Raw genomic sequence first — 23,524 nt, forward strand, 5'->3', positions numbered from 1 at the left:
TAAGAACGGACCTCCGGAACGAATTAAGTACTTAACCTGAGGTACCACTGTATTTTGATTGGGCTGGTCTAACAGTCTAATTTGTATTTAACAAACAAGTGAAACTTTTTCAAAATAACTAAGTTAGCTGTTTCAGTTTAAAAGTTAGGTTTATAAGTGTCAGGCTTCAAGGAATCAGCTTCTCTCCCCCCCCCCCCCTCGGCAGTAGATAAGCAGAACAAAGTGAACCAGTTAGAATTCTTTAATAATCACAGCAAGGGATAAGAAACATCTCCTATTAAGAATGATGGTGTTTCCAATTAAGGCTACATGCTGCCCCACCCATCCCTCTCTCAATCCACACCACTTCCATATCTGGTACCCTGAGCTTGAAGTCGCTTTGCTTTCTGTTCAGCAACTTTTTCAGCTCTCCTAGAACGTGGGGAGGGGGGAAGGGGGATGCTGTCCAGCAACTGTGAATCTGTTAACCCTCTCTCTTCCAGTGTGTTTCTTCTCCTAGCTGCTCTTCATCCGGTATTTCCCAGCTTTCCCCTTCTGATCTACGCTCCTCTGGAAACCACTGTTCTAAATCTATACTTCCCTCCTGCTCCTGGGGAGATTCAGGGTCAGGGGGGAAAGGAGGAGGCACCCACCATGGCTGTTTGTTGTAGCCCCCCTCAGCAGCGTCCCTGACAATAAGCAAAGTTGTCAAAAGTGTGCATCTGTTTTGCCGGACACAAAGGCTGGAGAGAGAAAACATATTTATTTAGTTAAGAGAGTTGAGAGGAGTCTAACAGAGGCATCAGATCCCATTGCCCTGTTGCCTCTGCTCAATCCGAGGTGGGCATAACCCACTATCCTGGGGGAGATGCACGTTGCCCTCTTCTCGGTCAACCAAACAATCATTTGGTAAGCAGAGAAAAACCGATAACCTCCCCTCTGGTGATCTGTGGAGGGAAGGGCTGTGTGCTTCTGTGTGTGTGAGAGAGGGGGCACTATTCTCACTTTTGGTTAGACCCCCAACTGCTAGCTTGTGGCCCTTGGAGAGATAGCCAAGCAGGAATGTGGCCCTTGAGACAAGGAAGGTTAGTCACTCCTTCCATGAGATATTTGGGGGGCAAAGGCGGGGTGGACAAAAGCAGCATCAAAGTTCCTACATGCTCTAGATATGTTCTTATTATGAAAAATGCATGTTGTAAATCGAGAGAGGCAGTCTCCCTCTGCCAGCCACAATAAGCTCTTTGTATCCACAGGTTGCCTGATCCCCGTGAAACAGCCTTCTGTAAACAACAGAACCATTGTAATTTTAGAGAATTTGGAAAAAGCGACATTATTGGAATTACTGGGGGAGTTTCTCCAACCTCTTGAAAACCGTGGCTCTGAGAACCCCTACACTATGAAGAAAGGTACAGAAATGCAGTGGTGCCCTGCAAGACAAATGCCTCGCAAGACAAAAAACTCGCTAGACAAAAGGGTTTTCTGTTTTTCGAGCTGCTTCGCAAGATGAATTTCCCTATGGGCTTGCTTCGCAAGATGAAAAAAATTATGGGTTTGAATTTCTGTGTGGTGGGTGGCTGGGCGAACAGTTGGGGAGGAGTTTGCAAGAATCTGGAAGCTTGTGTGTTTTTTTCTGCATTTTTCTGATTTTCTGTGACCATTGGGCCACTCTGCTGTTTTTTTAAAAAAATTCTGGGTTTGAATTTTGAAATGCTCTTTACAGTATGTGTGACTTTAAAGAGCACTTAATAAACTCTTGTTGTACCAAATTTGGCTTTGTTTGGACTTTTTTTGACCATAGGAACGCATTAATTGATTTTCAATGCATCCCTATGGGAAACCATGCTTCGCAAGACGAAAAATTCGCTAGACGAAAAAACTTGCGGAACGAATTAATTTCGTCTTGAGAGGCACCACTGTGTTTTTTTTGTTTCTCTAGGGTTCACTATTATGGAAAACACACTTTTAAAGTATCTGAAGACGTGTGCATGCACACAAAAGCTCATACCAATAACAAACTTAGTTGGTCTGAGTCTAAGGTGCTACTGGAAGGATTTTTTGTATTTTGTTTTAAAGAGCAGAGTTTTCTTTGGAAGTTTGCCCTTGACACAGGCTTAGCAGAAACACACAAACATGCCAGCCTGCACCTGACTCCTCTCTGACCTCTCTGCAGTGCATTGCACTGAGCTAAGCCATAGCCTTAGCAGGGCACCTGAACCCAGGCTCATGGATTAGCTCTCTCCAGACAAACCACAAGCTATCAGCAAGGTTCATCGTATGGTTTGAGGCTTAGCTCAGTACAGAATGACAGGGGAGTGGCATACGAACCCTGCCACAGTGATATGTAATCCATTTAAATGATCTTGCATTTTGAGTCTGTTTCTTGATTAGCGCTATCACCTGGATGTTTTATTTTGAGCTTTTCTTCTCTATTGGTTGTTTTGTTTTGGTTTTGTTTAGCCAATGGTGCATCTGAAGCTTATTACTTCCACGAGAATTGTTTTCTTATGGGGACCATTGCAAAATCTCGGCTTCAAGGCTCCGACCTGATGGTTCAGCAACATTTCCTCTGGGTTCAGCTAAGATGGGACGGAGAACCGATCCATGGCCTCCTGCAAAGGTTCTTAAGAAGGAAGGTTTTAAGCAAGGTAGGAGCATGCCTGCTTGAGTTTCAGGTCACTGTTCACTACAAAAGGTGTTTGGCGTTACTAGAACCAAATAAATTAATAAGAGAACTAAAGCTCTTCCATTTTGGAGGACAAAGAAGTGAGCGTTTGTATACAGCTCAATAAGCTTCTGCGATTTAGTTTATGAATTGAGATACAGTTAAACCTCTGTTGTCGAATGTAATTCGTTCTGGAAGTCCGTTCCGAAACATTCGACAACCGAGGCGAATTGGTTGCAAGAGCTTCCTGCACTCAGGCGGAAGCCATGTCAGATGTTCAGCTTCCAAAAAACATTCAAAAACCGGAGCATTTACTTCCGGGTTTTCGGCCTTTGGAAGCTGAAAAGTTTGAAAACGGAGCCATTCGGGAGCCGAGGTTTGACTGTATATATTTATAAATACACAGATGGAACTTCATCATCATTCCTACATACTAGCAACAAACCAGTAACTTTCATGCATAAGCCTTTCTTAAATCAAATTGCAGAATTGCTTTTGAGCAGACTTGGCTTGTTGGTAGTCAATTACATCACCAATACGTGTTAAGGAGGCATTTTCTGCCTGCTGTAACTGCTACCATTTAAGATTTCAATAGACGTGCAGTGTGTATTGGATGTGTTGTATGTACTGTTTAAGTTAAATGTTATTAGTAATATGTAAGCTGATCTTAATTGATGTATAGTAAAATTTATTTTAAAAAAAGAAAGAAAAAGAAAAATCCACCCAACTGTACTGCAGCAGTGTTGAGTTGTTGCCTGATGATAAGCTCTCATCCTTCAGGTTTGTCACAGACACATAAATAATAATAATAATAATAATAATAATAATAATAATAATAATAATAATAATAATTTATTTATACCCTGCCCTTCTGGCTGAGTTTCCCCAGCCACTCTGGGCGGCTCCCAATTGAGTGTTAAAAATAATACGTAAGGGATGGAAACCACTTCAGGTCAGTTTTTAAAAGCAGTGACATCTCTACACACTGCACATATTACAACATAAACACACCAAACACACCCTTGACACTAACTTCCTATACTTTTCATTGTGCTATTTTACATTTGTTAACCTATACACATTTCATTATTATTAATTTCTATTTCTTCCAATTGGTTTTATTATATACTTTCTTTATATTTCATGATTCATTCTACATCTGCCCAGAGGTTAGCATTATCACAGTAATTTCTATTATATTCTTCAAAAGTTATTCGATCTTTATTAACTTTTTGTATTGAGTTTCTTCTTATTCTTCCTTTCATCTTTGCGAGTTGTAGATATCCAATCATTCTCATTTGCCAGTCTGTTTTGGTGGGGATGTTGTCACTTTTCAAATTCTTACCTATTAGAATCCTAGCCGCTGTGGTTGGAGTAGAAAAGAATAAGAGAATTTTCGGATATCATATATAATGAAAATAAGAAGATTCTTAAATTTTCATTCCGCAAAAAACCTGAAGCCTACTTCTTCTTCTTCTTCTTCTTCTTCTTCTTCTTCTTCTTCTTCTCCTCCTCCTCCTCCTCCTCCTCCTCCTCCTCCTCCTCCTCCTCCTCCTCCTCTGATTGTAGGTCTCCTGGCAGCATGGAGAGCTTCAAATCCTAGTTAGCAATGGATGGTTTATCATCCTACTCCCTTTGAAATGAAGTCATAAATCATTGCTGCTTAGTGAAACTGGTGTTTGTCAGGAGCTAGCTTTAAGTGATTTTTCTTGAGCCCGTGGTGGCGGAGAGCTGATCTCGAGAATATATGGCAGAGAGAAATTTAGCAGGTGTGACTTCTTCCGCAAGCAGCACCTGAGAGGCAGTTCTTTGACAGTTCTTCGAGGAGACCCAGAAGCCAACGTGGATTAAGAGATTGAAACCTCAAGGATGTGAGCCCATTGTAAATGAAAGCAAGCTATACATTGCTGCTTTGATATTTAGATATGTTGGGTTTGTTGTTTTCTTTCCACGTTCAAGGCACACCACATACATCATCACAGTAATATTTGTATAAGGTATACTGTAGTCTATAGAGGTATAGTTGCACAGTAGTTAGTGATGTCACTGAAATTTTTGTATTTTGAATCTCAAAAATACAGTCGTACCTTGGAAGTCGAATGGAATCCATTCCGGGAATCCGTTCGACTTCCAAAACGTTCAAAAACCAAATTGCAGCTTCTGATCGGCTGCAGGATGTTCCTGCAGCCAATCAGAAGTCATGGAAGCCCCGTTGGACATTTGGGTTCCAAAAGAACATTTGCAAACTGGAACAGTCACTTCCAGGTTTGCGCCATTCAGGAGCCAAAACGTCCGAGTTCCAGGGCGTTTGAGATCCAAGGTACGACTGTACAAGCATCCAGGACTCATAATGTCTGTCTCAATAGAAGATGAACATTGCAGTGTTATAATTCTTCTTGGGCTTGGATTTTTATTTGAGCTAAAAAAGATCTCAGCTTCTTCCACCCCACACATCAACCCAGTTCTCTTCCAGCCTCCTCTTCCCTTTCCTTCCTCTTCCCTAAACTACCTTCTTCTGCTGTTCTAGCGGGAGATAGGTCGAATAATGAACCAAGCAAGGGATTCATAAGGTACCAGGTAATCGTGATGAAATTCCTCCCTCCCACTTGGTGCTTATGAAACAGCAGCAACCATGTAAAAAACAACAGGGAGGGAGGGGGAGTTCTGGGGCTTTTAGTGCATTCCTAGAAAAGGTTCATATTGGAGCCAAGTTTTATCTTGGGATTTTTGGAGAAAGCTCATGAAAGGTGTGCTTTCCGTGATGAACTTCCAGAGAGCACTCATCACCCGTAATAGCTGCCACTCCACATATGAACTGAAACAGCAAAGTATTGTGGTAGTATTCAATGTTGGTTTGGAAGTGCAAAACATTTCCCTGTGGTGAGAGCAAGATGAATATATAGTGGAATCTTATATGTCTATGCAGAAGCAAGTCTCGTTGAGTTCAATGGGATTTGCTCCCAGATAAGTAGGACGCGGGTGGCGCTGTGGATGCGGGTGACGCTGTGGGTTAAAGCCTCAGCACCTAGGACTTGCTGATCGAAAGGTCGGAGGTTCGAATCCCCCCGGCGGGGTGCGCTCCCGTTGCTCGGTCCCAGCGCCTGCCAACCTAGCAGTTCGAAAGCACCTTCAGGTGCAAGTAGATAAATAGGGACCGCTTACCAGCAGGAAGGTAAACGGCGTTCCGTGTGCTGCGCTGGCTCGCCAGATGCAGCTTGTCACGCTGGCCACGTGACCCAGAAGTGTCTGCGGACAGCGCTGGCTCCCGGCCTATAGAGTGAGATGAGCGCACAACCCTAGAGTCTGGCAAAACTGGCCCGTATGGGCAGGGGTACCTTTACCTTTACTAAGTAGGTATAGGATTGCAGATTTACATTATTCAAAATGAGCCAATAATGTATACAGGGTGGTGAATTAGGGTTACCTTGGTGCAGAAGTCTGTGCATTTTATACTAATATATACACAACCCTCATCGTGATATTCCCTTTTAAAATTAATTTCAATTAAATGTCCACAACAGGACTATGAAAGCAGCACTGTAAAAAACAAAACAAAATGGTATCTTTCCACAGCTGGTCTGACTGCACACCAGAAAGCCCTGCTTCTAATGAGATTAGGAAGAACATGAGTTATTTCTTATGAAAGGATTTCCTTTTTAGCTCTTGCCTCAAAGCAAGGCATTATCCCTTAACTGAATACTTGTGTATGGTTCTTCTGTCATTTCCAGATCTCTGCCTCTATCTTTGTTAAATGCCTGGAGTGCTCCCCGTTGTCTACAAGTGTTTTTTAATTGAAAACGAGCAAAATGGAAGCAAGGGCATAAATGTGCCAAAATAGCTTCAGCAAATGAGCAAACCAGCGCAATGAGAACTGAAGGAATAATTTGAAATTTGAAGTCATTGATAGCAGTAGGCCTCCGCTGTGTGGGAGAACCTTAGTACTTGGCCCTTTCTTTATACAGTTGTTATAAAACCTCTTTTTTGTGAGAGGTGTAAGATTAGGTAAAGGTAAAGGTACCCCTGCCCGTTCGGGCCAGTCTTGCCAGACTCTAGGGTTGTGCGCTCGTCTCACTCTATAGGCCGGGAGCCAGCGCTGTCCGCAGACACTTCCGGGTCACGTGGCCAGCATGACAAGCTGCATCTGTCGAGCCAGCACAGCACACTGAACACCGTTTACCTTCCCGCTGGTAAGCGGTCCCTATTTATCTATTTGCACCCGGAGGTGCTTTCGAACTGCTAGGTTGGCAGGCGCTGGGACCGAATGACGGGAGCACACCCCGCCACAGGGATTCGAACCGCCGACCATGCGATCGGCAAGTCCTAGGCGCTGAGGTTTTACCCACAGCGCCACCCGCGTCCCAGTGTAAGATTATTTACACTGAAACAAAACAACTCTGGGTGCAAGTTTTTTCTTTTTTTATAATAATATTTATTAGCATTTTCATTTTCAGCAAACACCATACAATTTTTACATTTCTTATCATCACCTATATTTTGACTCTCTCAAGTCATTGACTTCCCCCCATCCCTCCAAACTGACTTTCTAGCTTCCAATCATAATTTCATCCACATTTCTCATTCCCCCTATCTACCTTTCTTTTTGCTTTGATATTCTTTTTAATTGTAAACAACATTCCACTTTTGACTAGCAAACCTTTAAATCAGTCCTGTTAGTGTTGTAAAATGTTTACAATGCTCTTTCAAATACGTAATAAATTTACTTCAGTCTTTTTCAAACTGTTGGTCTCGCCGGTCTCGGATTTTTCCAGGCTGTTTTGCCAGTTCTACATATTCAATCATCTTATTTTGCCATTCTTCTACTGTCGGAATTTCTTGCTGCTTCCATTTCTGGGCTAAAAGAATCCTTGCTGCTGTTGTAGCATATAAAAATAAAGTATAGTCTTTCTTGAGAATCTCTTCTCCTAGAATACCTAGCAGGAAAGCTTCTGGTTTCTTATGAAAAGTGTTCTTAAACACTTTCTTAAGTTCATTATATATCATATCCCAGTATGCTTTCACCTTGGGACAAGTCCAACTATCTGTCTTCTTTGGCAATCACTTGTAGCCGAGTTAGATTGTCTTCCATAAACACGGTTTTAACAGTGGTTTTGGAAGACGCCTGTGCGTGAATTTGTTTTTTGTGTGTAGATCAGTGCACGCTGACCAACGCACAGTCTTCGCAGTAAGACTCTATTCCGATGGCATGAGTATCACAACGACCAGTAGATTCTTATCTGCTGCATCCTTCACCCACCTTTCAGCCGTTGTAACATACCGCTTATTATCCACCTGTTCTGCCATTGAGGACTTTTTGGATCATCCTTTGTCTAGCTCCTCACCTTTGACCTTACCACCTTGGGTGACCCTGCTGGGAGTACGAGACTCCTGGTGGCTTTTCTCACAAGGGTCATAGGAACGTGCAAGCCCCATGACAAGGTGATGATCCAGTGAATGAGTTCTCCATCAGTAGACCCTAGTGGGCTTATTTGGTGGTGAAGCAGTGCCCAGTGTCTGCATCTAGGGCCCCTTAGCAATGCTACCGCAATGGCATTGTGGGAAATTGAAATGATGAATAGACTTAAAGCATTGCTGACAGGACTGATGCATTTTCGCCTTCCCAGATCGAGACTTTTCACCACCAATGTGCTGGTCGGAACTTGTGCCCAGGTAGCATTAAATGTTAATTGGGAGAAAAGTTACAGCCCCAAAGGCTTCATTTGTTCCTTTGTAACATTAGATGTGTAGCAGTCATATCCCCCAAGCTTGTCTTGGCAAGATGGCTTAAGCAAGACCATCTGCACACTGCTGGCGACAGCGTTGTTTCTTGCTATATGTAATGTTATGCCTTGTTCCCTCTTGAGGTGGTGATGATATGCCAGTTGAAGGCAGACTGCATAGCCAATATCTCTGTAATGCTTCTACTGGGACTTAAGTGTGAATGCTTCGTATAGAATTAGGCTTTATTCATCTATTGGGATGTTCTTCTTTTAAAAAAGCCCCATTAAAATGTACACGTGTACAACCCTTGTCCATTATTATGGGGCTTGCTCAATAAATCAGTTGATGTTACTACCACTGGAAGGGTGAAATAAAACCCTCCATAGTTTCAAATATTAAAATTATGGTTCATATTAGAAGCTGGAGCATCCTACTGACTTTGCATCTTCTTAACATTATTTACATTTAGGTGTGCTTTGGAGTTTCAGGCCACTGCTTGTGTTGTTTCAAAAGAACTGAAATGTTTTCATCTTTCCGAGTTTGGAAATAATTCACACATGCCTGTACACCATTTGATATCTTATTGCTTGGTCACTCAACACAGTGACTTTCAGCCATGAAAGCTCCATCGAAAAGCACTCGTATTTATGGTGATGAGAAGTGAGAAGGACAGGTGTCTTGGTGGTATTTGATCCATGGTGGGTTTTTCACACGAGCAGTGACTGCTTGATGCTGCGGTTATCAAGGAATGAGCATGCAGGTGTTCGTTTCAGTGAAACCTACTGCTTATGTGCAACATGTTGCGTTGTGAAGTTGCTTTCCTTCTTCATAGAAGTCCCAAACCAATCATCTGTTCTCTCTCCAGTTCAAAGGAAAAATGCCTCCTCCGTGTGATCCAGTGTGCAAGATCATAGATTGGATTCTCGCAGTCTGGCACCAACTCAATTCATGTTTATCACGGCTTGGTGCACCTGAAGCACTTGTTGGACCGAAGCATTTTCTGTCTTGTCCGGTGGTGCCTGGTCACAGCCACACAACAGTGAAGTAAGTCGTGTCGTTTAATCTTCATTAATGATACAGTGCAGCAGTGACATCCTTAAAATACTTACTTCTCCAGGACATCACTGTAATCTATTTTAGCACCACTAATTCAAATTTATAGAGTTCCCCAGTCTTTCTCCCATGGCTGTACTCTCTCTAATTTTGTGTTACACCATGCCTTCTTGGCAGCCATTTTGTGACTGGCACCCACAGCTCTTTCTCAAAATTCAAAATGTACCTGCTGCTTCAAAAGGTTGGCAAGCCCTGATGTACTGCTTAATTACAATCATGTACAACACACAGCAGAATAACTTCTTTCTTTTTTTTAAAAAAAAAAGTTGCAGCACCACTGTGTAGACATTTACTTGGTTGCGCGTCAAGGTCCCCAAGACACACACCCCCCCCCCAAAGAAAAACACAATTGACACTTAATTTTTGTTTAAGGTTTTTGGCATAATTTTGGCCACAACTTTATTCAAATTACAGCAATGTGAGTGGTTGCTTAGGCATTGGTAGCACTAACTGACCCCACACGGGGACAGCTCTGACATTCGCACCCCCCACGAAGTCAGCAAGGGTAAGTCACCTGGGGAGAGAGACGGGACTGGGAACCACGCCTCATCTCTCCCCAGAATGCTCCCAGGGGCTTGCGTGGCCCTAGCCCCTTGCCAGGGGGTTTTGGACAAAAGCATGGGGAGCCCCTGGGTTCCTTTAACTGAAAACCCTTGAAGCAGCAGCAGCAGCATTTTGGAGGGGCAGGCACAGCTGAATCCATACCCCTCCACCAACCAATTCCAAGACCAATGCCTAACCGCAAACCTTCGAAGTTGTGACGATTTGCTACGCAGTAGGCAAAAACCAAGTGGCACACACTAATCAGGAAAATGGACAAAATTCCTACCAGGCCCCTGCCCCAAAGCAGACGACCCCATGACAGGCATAGCAAGGTCAAGCAAACAGCCTAAAATTAGGGAAGGGAGGGCGGGTGATCCAAAGTAAGCAGCGAAAAGAGGAAGTTCCTCGCTGCGAGCATTGTATTTAACAAATAGGGCTGTCAGTCAACAAATGGCAACATCTAGATTTCCCCAGTAACAGCCCGCCCCTGTTTAAAGGATGGCCAAACCATTTGCCTAGTAACAGTGAGGTGTCTTGTCAGCCCCGCCCGCAACCTGTGCTCTCCATGAGGGAGAACACACTTTACAGATGCTGAATTTATTCTTTTACTTTTTATTTCATTCCGACAATCATGATGGTGCTATGATGTAGGTAAGTTTCTTAAATGCTCATGGGTATTTTCTTTTCTTTTTTTTTAATTAGAGCTAGCAAACTCTTTGGTTAGTTAGTTTTTTGATATAACATATCAGGAATATGCGGGACACGGGTGGCGCTGTGGGTAAAAGCCTCAGCGCCTAGGGCTTGCCGAACGAAAGGTCGGCAGTTCGAATCCCCACGGCGGGGTGCGCTCCCATTGCTCAGTCCCAGCGCCTGCCAACCTAGCAGTTCGAAAGCACTCCCGGGTGCAAGTAGATAAATAGGGACCGCTTACTAGCGGGAAGGTAAACAGCGTTTCCGTGTGCGGCTCTGGCTCGCCAGAGCAGCGATGTCACGCTGGCCACGTGACCCGGAAGTGTCTCCGGACAGCGCTGGCCCCCGGCCTCTTGAGTGAGATGGGCGCACAACACTAGAGTCTGTCAAGACTGGCCCGTACGGGCAGGGGTACCTTTACCTTTACCTTATCAGGAATATATAATGAGTTGCAAAACATGCAATGGCAGTAGTGGGGGGAAGTAATTGTGTGCTTCACAACTGCAGTAATACACACTGGGCTTCCATTAGACTATTAAATCCAGGTGCTAAAATTACATTTTATGTCTTTGGTTATGATTGCATGACACACTTGTCACATGGAAAGGGAGGTTCACGTTCTTGGAAGTGCTTGTACAGCCCAAGTACAATTGTACCTTGGTTCTCAAACGCCTTGGTACTCAGACGTTTTGGCTCCCAAATGCCGCAAACCCGGAAGTGAGTGTTCCGGTTTGCAAACGTTTTTTGGAAGCCAGACATCCGACACTGCTTCCATGGCTTCCATTTGAGTGCAGGAAGCTCCTGCAGCCAATCTGAAGCCATGCCTTGGTTTTTGAACTGTTTTGGGAGTCGAACGGATTTCCAGAATGGATTAAGTTCGACAACCAAGGTACGACTGTACAAGACAGCAATGGTTTGCTGCCCAGGTGTCTTTCTCAGGATTTGTAGGAGCTCTTTGTGGTCTGAGGAAGAGATATGTTATATCACCTGATATTATTTTTTTACCAACATGCAAGGGACTGAATATAGGATCTTCCGAACTCAAAGCACGCACTCTGCCTCTAAACTATTGCCCCATACCAGAAGAGGGAATTTCAACAGTTTCTCATACAAGGATGAAAAAAGCTGTAGCTACAATGTTCATGCCTTAGTGCTATTTCTTTTCCCTCTGTGCTCCAAGGTGGATGTCCAAGTTATGGAATTCTGTCATTGCTCCCCGGGTTCAAGAAGCAATTCTCTCCAGAGCTTCTCTGAAAAGACCATCCGCACTGGGACAGATGGCAGTCAAGAAAAGTCCGAGCCAAGGGCAACAGGCTGTGGTGAAAGCTGCCCTCAGCATCCTCTTAAATAAAGCTGTTCTGCATGGATGTCCTCTTCCCAGAGCAGGTGGGAAATAGTAAATGGGTTGATTGCTAGACTTAAACGTCCAGGAAGCAAACTGAAGGCTATAACCCAGCAATGCTAGAAGACATTGATAGCACCCACTAACTACCACATCTCAGGCATGGTTTCAAGGAATGTGTTTTGGAGTGATCAGAATATCTTAAGCAAGTCAAAAGCAAACTGCTGTTGCTTGCCTGTCTGATCTGGAGAAGATTCATTCTTGACCACAAAACTATGAAGATCACTGGTCACGTAATGTTAAACTAGAGTTGAGGGAGACATTTCTCAATGAGTTCATCTCTTGGCACGGTTATATTGTGAACTGCCCTGAGATCTACAGATGAAGAGTGGTATATTATTATTATTATTATTGTTGTTGTTGTTGTTGTTGTTGTTGTTGTTATTGATGTGCTACAACCACATAGGTGTGGTCAATTGCATGGGTCTTACCCACGGAGTTTGAGCACTAGATATATTTATTTTGCAAGGAGTCTGACATGTGCACAGATGTAGATAAATTCTCTATTCTTTCTTATTTTTGTTGTGGCCAAGTGTTTGAGTATATTGCTCATAGTTCTCTTTATTGGTCCAGGCACTGCAGCTCTCTCCTTTCTGGCTACGAGGGCCTGAATCTCTATTTTTGCATTCATCTCTTCTCTTTCTCTCTCATGCAATCATCACACACACAATTTCTGTCCCTGGTGCTTCCTGTTCATTTGCTTGTGTGTGTCTTTGTGAAACCAAAGGTAGTTCATTTTTACATTGGGGCCCGTGATTTATTTCTGGTTGAGCAATTAGGTAGCCCACGATTGTAACAGATCTAGTGCTTACTGCTGAGCCCACAAAACCAATCAATTAAGTCTCAAAAACCTATAACATTTCATTGTTCGACCTCTTTATTCATCCTTGCAATCACAGCAAATCTTCCAGTTCCATAAAACCACGGTGGTTTTAAAAAAAAAGCTTAGCTGATTTACTTTTAGACAAAGGCATTTGGCATCACATTATAATATTTCAGATCTTGAATTATCACCACCACGGCTTATTTTGTTCTCAATGTTTCAGAGCTGGATCGGTACATTGCTGATTTCAAAGGAGGAAACTTCCCCCTCTCTATGGTGTCAAACTACAAGAATTGCCCCAAGAAAAGAGGAGAAAGCATCGCTTGGAGAAAAGTGAGCACCAGTCCTCGTAAGAAATCAGGCCACTTGTCAGCCCAGTCCTGGAGTAGGAAAGAGGAGAATGCAGAAGGTAATGGCTAATGGGAATGAAAGGCCCTGTAGGAACTGCAGAGATGGGCCAGGAAATTCTGTTTAATGTGAATGTTCTGTCCTGTAACCATTCAGTCAAGGGTCTTTCATTTCTGAGTTGTTGTTGTTGTTTACCAACGATATGCATAATCCACTCACCACCGCTGAAGTGCAACTTCTCTTTAACCCTGCTAAAACAGATACAGTGGGCGCTCGGGTTGCGAACGTGGATCCGTGCGGGGTGCACGTTCGCAGCCCGCAGCGTTCGCAACCTGTAGCAGCGCGTCTGCACACACACAAGTTGCGATTCGGCGCATCTGCGCATGCACAAAGCGCAATTTAGCGCTTCTGTGCATGCTTGACCTCCAAAACCAGAAGTAACCCATTCTGGAACTTCTGGGTTTTGGCGGGTGCATAACCCAAAAAAACGCAACCTGAAGCGCCTGTAACCTGAGGTATGACTGTACAGTGGTACCTTGGGTTACAGACGCTTCAGGTTAAAGACGCTTCAGGTTACAGACTCCAATAACCCAGAAATAGTACCTCAGGTTAAGAAATTTGCTTCAGGATGAGAACAGAAATCGCACGGCGGTGGCGCGGCAGCAGCGGGAGGCTCCATTAGCTAAAGTTGTACCTCAGGTTAAGAACAGTTTCAGGTTAAGAACGGACCTCCAGAACGAATTAAGTTCTTAACCCGAGGTACCACTGTACAGGATTGGCACCATTGGTGCTTCATGGATTACTCCCACCGACTGTATGTGTGTGTCAATGCTTCTCATCCTTCGTCTTGTGTAGGTGTCAAGTCAAAGAACATATTGCAGGAAAATGGGAACAAAATGGCTTCTCTAACAAAAAAGTAAGTTGCTTTCGGAGGGGGACTGGAAAATTATTAGGCAATGATAAAATTAAATAACTTAATTCTGTAATAACCCAGTACTGTACATTTTTATGTGGCTTTGTCCCGGTCCGTTTTCTAGGAAATTTAGATAATTGTTTGCCCTGGGGTCAGTAAGCCTGTCGTGTGAGATGAGGGAGCACCATTGCCCTCCCCTCCCCCAACTACATAGGAAATGGGAGAATATGCAGACAATAATATTCACCTTAAATTACTGTGGCTGGATGTCATAGCCAAAATATCAAACCACGTGCAGATGGCAAACACAAAGCTGCCAAGTCACAACCTGCCAAAATGCCACAAAGGTTAGAAAGCACAAGTGCTGCAGAACTGCAGGTTCTCTGCTGCCGGTTGTCGTAGCCTCAACATGTTTTGTTAAAAAGATAAAAGTGGTTGAGAGCAATGTTCAGGGTTGGTGCACCCATGAGGCAAGGTGAGGCAACCGCCTCAGGTGGCAAGGATCCACCAGGGCAGCAGATCCCAATGTCGATCTTTCTCCCCTCTGCCCCTCGTTCCTGATGTTCCTGATCATCCATCACCCCATTTTTCCTGAATGGCAGGGGGGTGCCTCAGGTGTCAAAATGTCTTGAGCTGGTCCTGGCAATGTGCATGTGAGTGCTATTGGACACATGCCTGGTCTTCAGGAACATTCTATAACGTTCCTGGCTTATATGAAACAGAACAGCCTACACACTTGCTTTTGAATAGTTCACAGGAATGACTTCCCATCTGTTTTAGTTTGCAGAATGGCAGTCCTCAAGCCAGTGTGATACTTTCTAAAAATTCTGATGTCCATTCTATATACTGTTGAGCAAATGGTCAAAGGCACAGATTAACTGAACGAGACTCAAGTCAAGTTTAGTTTTACTTCTCCAGAGGATTTGCAGCTTTGGGAGAACACTTTACATATATACATTATCTGTTGTTTCAACAGATTGTGACTCAATCCTATGTAAATGTTTGAAATGCCTCTGTTAAAAAAATATTGTGCTTGCATTTATGTTTGATGATATGAAAGGTCTGTCTGCGGTGTTTAATGGTTGCCATCGTTTAATGTTGCATGTGTGAACTTGCTCGCACATTGTACTAGAAAAGGCCATTTCTCCCTTGTAGATTAGTAAGGAAATGCCCGTGTAGAAGGAAGGTTAATTAAACCACTCAAAGAATTAATATTCAACCCAGATATATTTTGAGTAGACCCTAAACTCTCAATTTTAAAATCTCACCTTTACTAGGGAACAGTGTCAAGAATGATTTTTTTAATGAGCTTGTAGAATAAATTAAATTGGCTTTTGTTTTGTTTTTCTAGACGTCTAGAAGATGACCCACTAAGTGTGTTAAACCTGGAGCAGAGGCTATCGGTTGGTTCTGATGATGAAGTAGACCTTGTGCAGGAGCTTCAGAGCATATGTTTAAGCAAATCAGAATCTGACATAAGCAAGGTAACTGCAGTCTACATCTCTTCACAATGTAATCAGCTTGTCCATTTCCTCTGGTTCCATCCATGCTTCATTCCAACACGTCACAATTTTCTCCCGTTCTCAGGAAAACATTCATAGACTCATCCATCTTTCTAAGTGCCTTCCTTTCCTGTTTCTACCCGGTGTTGTCTCCAAATTCCTTCAGTCGACTGCTTACTCCTACTTTTCATTTATTTATTCCATTTCAAAATTTTAAAATGCTTATAATTACATAAATAAAAAATAAGTCTGGATTTAAATAGAGCACTTGCAGAATTACAGTTTCAAAATGTCTGCAAAATGGCTTATTCTCACTTCTTTCTCCTCCAACTCCTCTCCTGCTCTCTATTTAAAGTGCCCTCAGCAGATGATTTCCTCACGGCCAAATTCAAAGGTCTTTGTCCTCATCTTCCCAGATTCCCTTCTTGCCCTAGTTTCTGTCCTCAACTGGGCCTCTTCCTACCTGACCATTCTCTCGTTTCTCTGTTCCCTGTTTCCATTAGAATCTGTTGTTCCCAATCCTAGGTTATTTCATCAGATCCCATGGTTTTCATATTGCCTATATGCTGGTACCCAATTTTGTCTCCCTATCCCAGACCAAGATCCCCCTCCATTCATTCCTCAGTTCTTAAGTACTTCTCTGACATTGCTGCTTATATGTTCCATCGCCTTCTCAAACTCATTCCTATGTTTCCTTTCCTCATATACTCTGTATTAGAGGTTTGCATCTCTGGGTCCATTGAGAATATCACCACCTACCTCACTGGATAGCCACCTCTCTTCCACACTGCCACCAAGTCACTTCATTTTCACCTGTTTTGACATTGTCAAAATACAGCCGTTGTTTTCTGCTTTGTCAGCAAATATTCTGATTTGTGGTCTTGTCATCTCCCATTCTGAAAGCTGCAACCTTCTCCCCCCTCTTCCTACACCCACCCTATACCAATGCTCTACCACCAAACAAGTCATCTGTTTTATTGCTCAGACCACCTGACAGCTGTCCTTAATTCCTACACTGTCTTTCAGCCTGGGGTCCATCACAAAATCCTCATCTCTACTTTCAAAATTCCTTGTGGCTTTGCATCCTCTTATCCTGGCCACCTTTGCATCCCAATACTCCTGCCGGTGTTCAGGTCCATCATCTGTCTGAACATCTCCTTCCCTTTCCCTTTATCACCCTGCCCCTTATGCCTGAAACTTGTTTTCAAAAATGGCTGCAAGTTGTTGCCTCTCTCTTCCATTAACTCTCTCCTTGAAACTCACGTTTTCCATGAAGTTTTTGGTGCATGCCCTTATTTATTTGTACAAATATATATAGACCGCTATTTCATAGTGGAGTAACTCATTATGTAGAAGTTCCATCATCCTATGGAAAGTTCCCTTGCCGCCTCCAATAATGTCCAGTTGGTGTCCTGTAGACATTATTGGATGTACCGTGGCGCTGCATAAGTTGTATCTAATCACAGAAGACATAGTGTGTAGACTGCAGCTTGGCAACACTCTTTTCAACTCTGAAAACCTTTATAATATGTTTACAGAGTGTATTACCAAGCTTTAAGAGGTTTACCAAAGCAGATTAACAATGATACACAGAGCATTGTTTAAAAACATATCAGTTTTTGTATATGCAAGTGAGATTTCCCTCTGACTTCATAATCTTATCTCTGTTGTCGCTATCAGTCTATTGATCATGGGAAGCTAGTGTAGACTTAACGAGGGGTATAGGCATATCCCTGTTTTGACTTCTAACACTTGACTTTTTCCATCCCTCCTTCCTCACCAAACCTTATACAGATAGTAGATTCAAAGGATGAGCTGGTGATGATGATTAATGCTTCTCAGAAGGATCCTGTATTTTCAGCAAACGTCATAAAGGCCAAAACTTCAGCATCACAGCAGGTTTGTGACGAGTTGTGATAACGTGGCATAAAGATGTCCTTGTATGTCCGTAACCTAAGCCTAGAGTTGTTTGTTAGATTCAGGGCATACTGAGCACAATCACTGCATGATTGCCAAGGCTCTTTATATTGTGTTGTCCTTGTGGAAGTGAAGTTTCACCATGAGAGAAGGCAGAGAACGACAGAGGCAGGCAGAAGATGGGCAAGAGAGGCTGATGCTCATGAAATATGAGCACAAAGGCGGGGGGGGGAGAGAATGAAGCAGATATGCAGGCTGGACATCATCCTATGGACCACTGGTTGCCATGGGAAGATGTTAAAATATTTTAGATTTTTGAAAACAAAAATCAGAAGAAGTGTTGTGTTTGACAACTCCATTGTCCAGAAATTCTATTTTGCTTTTGTATTTGCGTTAGAGTTTTATTTTTGTTGAGCTACCTGGTCATTTACAGAAATAGTGAATACATACTTATGCATTTATTTAAAGTGTTTTTACCCTGCTCTTTAGCCAAAAAGGCTTCCAGAGCATCTTACAAGATCAGAGAGAAGATAGCCCTTGCCTTCAGGATGATAATCTAAAAACACCACACACTTGGAAAAGGGGATGGCGAGGGAGGAGAAGGAGAATGGCAAGCTCAGGCAGTTATTACAATGACTATGTAGGATGAGAATAGTTCCAGAAGCCTAATGAAATGGCTGCTGCTAGGGAGAACCAAAGGCAGCTGGCATCTCAACGGAGGCAACAGCCTTGCTTCAACCCCCCCCCCCCCCCGCTGTGCAGCTTGATAGAATTATGCAACTTTTTACTGCGGCTATTTATCATTTATGAAGAACTTCCAGTGTGCACAGGATTTCAAAGTCTCTTGCTTTATTCATATAAACATCTTCCGAAGTAAGGAGAAAAATTAAAAATTGAGCCCTGAAAATGGGATGGGTCGCCCAAAGGACCCAGCGAGAATAGATCCTTGCCCCAGTCGGACATGGTGTCTCCAGTTAAGCATTTTAGGTTGCAATCCCATATTTACTTATTTAGAAGTAAGAACTGTGGAAGCCAGTTGGGCTTTCTTCTGTGTACAGGTTCATACTGTTGTTCTCCTACAGTGCACAAGCAGAAGTGGTAAGCTATCAACGATACACCATGGAAAACCCCAAAAGATTGTTGCTTACTCCCCTGCTGCACAATTTGAAAATCTTTGTGGTTTCCCAGCCTATTGATGCTCGGTGGCGCTGTGGGTTAAACCACAGAGCCTAGGGCTTGCCGATCAGAAGGTCGGCGGTTTGAATCCCTGCGACGGGGTGAGCTCCTGTTGCTCGGTTCCAGCTCCTGCCCACCTAGCAGTTCGAAAGGACATCAAAGTGCAAGTAGACAAATAGGTACCACTCCGGCGGGAAGGTAAACGGCATTTCCGTGTGCTGCTCTGGTTCGCCAGAAGCAGCTTAGTCATGCTGGCCACATGACCCGGAAGCTGTATGCTGGCTCCCTCGGCCAATAAAACAAGATGAGCGCCACAACCCCAGAGTCGTCCGCAACTGGACCTAACTGTCAGGGGTCCCCTTTCCCTTTACCATGGATGAGGGGCAAAGTTTCTTAAACGTCTGGCAACCAGGTTGTGGGCATTGAAAGAGCATATTTAGTTGTTTTATTTTCCTAATTTATGAATATTATTTCACACGAGTCTCAAGGCAATTCGCAAACATGCCGTAACACAGCTTGCTGTACGGAAACCCGACAAAAGATAGGTTTATACAACCTTTTCCTTCAGCTGGAAAAGCGTGTTTAAACAAAAATGTCTTCCGTCCCTTCCTGAACATACAGACAGTGTGTGCCTGTTTTATCTGAACAGGAATTCTTAGGGGGGAAATTGCTCAGTCGGTCTAATGGAAGATTTCCCCACAGTAAAGTACAAAGGGCTACCATTTAGTGGCAGAATAAAAAAGAAGTACCCAGGCAGGTGGGCAGAGTATAAATAATAAAATTATTATTATTACTTATAGCAAAAGGGGAGTGCCATAAGAGATACTTGGTAACCATCTGGAGGCCTGGTTCACGCTGAGGGGGCCAGGCGGGAAATTGTGTCTGGACTATACCATATCAGATTACAGCGGAAGTAGTCATATGACTGATATTTTTAAATCTATTCTTGTACAGCTGTACCTTGGAAGTCGAAATGAATCCGTTCCAGAAATCCATTCAACTTCCAAAACGTTCAGAAACCACAGTGCGGCTTCTGATTGGCTGCAGAAAGCTCCTGCAGCCAATCAGAAGCCCCGCCGGATGTTTGGCTTCCAAAAAAAATTCACAAACCGGAACAGTCACTTCTGGGTTTGTGGCGTTCGGGAACCAAAACATTCGGGAATTAAGCTGTTCCAAAATGAAGATACGACTGTACTTGCATGTTATTGGGGGTTGGGATTTACATCATCAGGGGAAGCCCCTTGCAAGGACTTCCATTTGCACCATGGTGCTTAAATCCATCTCTACACTGCCCCATGCACTACCCAATTGGCTTGGGGTAAGTGGTCATAAAACCCCCAGAACAGCACACAGGGCAGGGAGAGCGGGAATCAACCTCTCTGTCAACCTGGAATGCTCATGCAGACAGAGAAATTGGAAGAGCACAACACAGCACTGTATAAATCTTTTTGACTTCTCCCCCATTGCCACATTTTCAGAAGGATATGAACAGAGGCCTACGGAGCGGGTGGGCTGTGTTGAATTGGTGGGTGGGCTGAGTGAATTGCTGAGCTATTAACACGAGTGAAACCTCCCTCGACCCATGTGCCTTTAGCACTGGGGATTGTGTGTACTTGTTTGTGTGTTGCTATCCCATACCGATTCGTGACTTGCCTTTCAGTGGTATAATAATCAAAATGAAGTACTTTCTCTGGCATTTTAAATGAGCCCCATGCCCTAGAAGTTTTTTTTTTTTCTTAAAAAAAAAAACCTACACAAAACACAGCCCACTCTGAGGAAAAATAATTGAGAAACTCAGACTAGCCAGCACTAGGATGAGAGACCATTTGGCTTCAGCCATTCATGACCGGGCCCAGAGACCATGAACCCTCCAGATGGTTGCCGTTACCATGGAAACTCAAAAACACAGAGGTAGTGGCTGACTAAAATGGTACCCAGGGGGGAAGTTGCTTGGAAGTGACAATTAGAAATGTTCAGCTGCTTAAAATGATTTTTTCCCCTTCCTCTGAGTTCTAAGAGGCTGTTGCCTTCTTATCATGTGAAATAGGAAAAAGGGAAGAAGGTCTGCAAAGCATCTCAGAATGTACACAAAGATAATCACATGGAGGCCTGTCTGGGAACATCAATTGTGATGAGTTTGTACTTCAGCCTGTAATGCTTTCTACCAGTAGGAAAGTGGCAGCTACCTGGAGAAGGGGGGGGGGTTAGATATTTAAGCAGACCGAGTGACAGTAGAGCATGAGACTCTTCACCTCAGGGTCGTGGCTTCAGGCCCCACATTGGGCGAAAGATTCCTGCATTGGGGGGTGGACTAGATGACCCTCGCCGTCCCTTCCAACATTATGATCTGTCCACAAAGCTGTAGCTGCATCTGCACTGCAGATCCTGCACTGAGCAAGGGTGTGGGGTGGATGATCTCCAAAGGCCCTTCCAACTAGCTCTATACAGTGGTACCTCGGGTTACATATGCTTCAGGTTACAGACTCCACTAACCCAGAAATAGTACCTCGGGTTAAGAACTTTGCTTCAGGATGAGAACAGAAATTGTGCTCCAGCGGCACGGTGGCAGCAGGAGGCCCCATTAGCTAAAGTGGTGCTTCAGAACGAATTATGTACTTAACCCGAGGTACCACTGTACGTGTGTTCAAAACAATGTTTGCAATTCAGTTTAAAAATAATCATAATACATATGTGCATATATGTGCCTTTAGGTCGGCACATTTAGGTCGGCACAGTTTTATTGGACCCTGCTGATTCAGTCAGTCACTGATGGGGAATATATATATATAAAAAACATTTAGGTGCCTCCACAACGCTTGGAAAGTTGAAGCTTGCTATATATATGGCCCCACGCATCTTGATTAAGTCAGAAAAAGACAACATTTCTTATTTCTTTCCTTTGAAACTCAATTTGAGGGAGGGGGCTCATTTCCAGTGGCAAGTATATTTTGATGAATTCATGAGTGAAAAATGGCATCAAATGAATGCAGTGGCTTGATCAGTCCCATCTTTGTGGTATAGTTGCCAGCAGATGCTGGTTATAAGAAGCAACCGTGTAGCAGGGAACAAACAGGGTCTGTATTGTGTACAGATCAGCCTTCCAACTTAGATTTGTTAAATTGTCTCATTATAATATGGTTTGTGACAAATATATAACTACTGCAGTAGAGATTTTCACTGATTTAGATAAAAGGTAGTACTGAAGTGAAAAAAGAATAGTTGGTCAGAGCATGGTGCTGATAACGCCAAGGTTGCAGGTTCGATCCCTGTACAGGACAGCTGCATGTTCCGGCCATAGCTGTCAACGTTTCCCATTTTTTTAAGGGAAATTCCCTTATTCCAAATAGGATTCCTCGCAAGAAAAGTGGAAAGTTGACAGCTATGGTTCCAGCATTGCAGGGGGTTGGACCTTAGGGTCCCTTGTATGAAATATGGTGAGATGTTGTTTCCTGCCTTCCCTGTATCCACACCTTGAGCATTGTTTTCCCCCATTTGGGGGGAGGGGAATGGAAGATAGATTTTACTTTGGCCAGAAGCGTGCATAGAAATCTCTGCAGCATTTAGACGGTTTCAGTCTCCTCTGCAGAGGTCATGCATTTATCAGCGGGTTTTATGTTATCCAGATGAGAACCCACCAGGCTTGCAGAAAGCAGGTGGCTGTACCCAGATATGCCTACGGCTCTTTCTTCTTGCTGCTTGGTGTAGCTTCTGGAATCGTAAGATGCGGTGGGGGAAGGGAGGGAAGCAGAAAATAGGAGAAGACAAGACATGCATTTAAAAATAGAAACAGGGATATTGTAGGAATAGAAAAAAGCGTCCAGATATGGTGGTGGGCATAGAATCTATTTAGTCTTAAAAGGCATGTAGGCAGCTGCATTCTGTAATCACAGGCTCTCTTCTTTTCATCCCAAAATACACACTGCAAATGCCACCAGCCATACCGTTTTGAGGCCCGAGGAAAATAATCTCGTGTAAGCCTCTACACAGGAAACTATTTAATATGCAAAACGTTTGCTTTCTCAACAGTTGGACGGTGGAAATTTTCAGGGTTGTTTTCATACATAAAGTGGTAGGAGCCGGTATATATTTTGAGAAGGGAAAGTGGGGGAACAAAGGAGGTGGGTCGAGTTTTGTGTACATAGTGATTCATCGTGAAGGAGAAATATTTCGTTGTCAATTTTATTTACAAATCGAGCACAATTTCATGCAGTTTCAACACACTTTTGGCTGTGCAGAATTAACACCGGAGTAAATGATTATTCTGACAAACCATTTAGATCAAGACTAGCACTTTGAATTAAGCCCAGGAACAATTTGGTAACAACGCAATCAGGTATTACACATTCTAAATCAGGGGTCAGCAAACTTTTTCAGCAGGGGGCCGGTCCACTGTCCTTCAGACATTGGGGGGGGGGGCGGACTATATTTTGAAAAATAATAATGAACGAATTCCCATGCCCCACAATTAACCCAGAGATGCATTTTAAATAAAAGCACACATTCTACTCATTAAAGGCATGCTGATTCCCAGAACATCTGTGGGCCGGATTTAGAAGGCGATTGGGCCAGATCCAGCCCCCGGGCCTTAGTTTGCCTACCCATGTTCTAAAACGTTAGCTGCAGCAGTTGATGTTTCCAAACGGTTTCTTATGCCAGGCCCATGTTGAGCATGTCACACTAGCCTCATATGGATGTAACCCGGGCACGTTAAACTGAGGAAAGCCCTCCTTTGATGGCT

General features: G+C 43.5%; 1 protein-coding gene across 3 annotated transcripts in view; it reads left to right on the forward strand.

Annotated features, from left to right (window-relative positions):
- The window catches only part of CTTNBP2 (cortactin binding protein 2), a 112,172-nt gene that overhangs the window by 85,625 nt on the left and 3,023 nt on the right, over window positions 1–23,524 (forward strand). For 2 of the 3 annotated variants that reach the window (XM_028747697.2, XM_028747696.2), the window contains exons 15-22: window positions 1,233–1,385; window positions 2,437–2,624; window positions 9,225–9,403; window positions 11,886–12,091; window positions 13,154–13,339; window positions 14,134–14,194; window positions 15,543–15,675; window positions 17,488–17,592. In XM_028747697.2, coding sequence (XP_028603530.2) covers window positions 1,233–1,385; window positions 2,437–2,624; window positions 9,225–9,403; window positions 11,886–12,091; window positions 13,154–13,339; window positions 14,134–14,194; window positions 15,543–15,675; window positions 17,488–17,592 — 1,211 coding nt within the window. Of the gene's footprint in view, window positions 1–1,232; window positions 1,386–2,436; window positions 2,625–9,224; window positions 9,404–11,885; window positions 12,092–13,153; window positions 13,340–14,133; window positions 14,195–15,542; window positions 15,679–17,487; window positions 17,593–23,524 lie in introns of those variants that run through there. The other variant, XM_028747698.2, reaches the window with a different exon arrangement.

The sequence above is a fragment of the Podarcis muralis genome, chromosome 10, assembly GCF_964188315.1.
Source record: "Podarcis muralis chromosome 10, rPodMur119.hap1.1, whole genome shotgun sequence".
Taxonomy (NCBI): Eukaryota; Metazoa; Chordata; class Lepidosauria; order Squamata; family Lacertidae; genus Podarcis; species Podarcis muralis.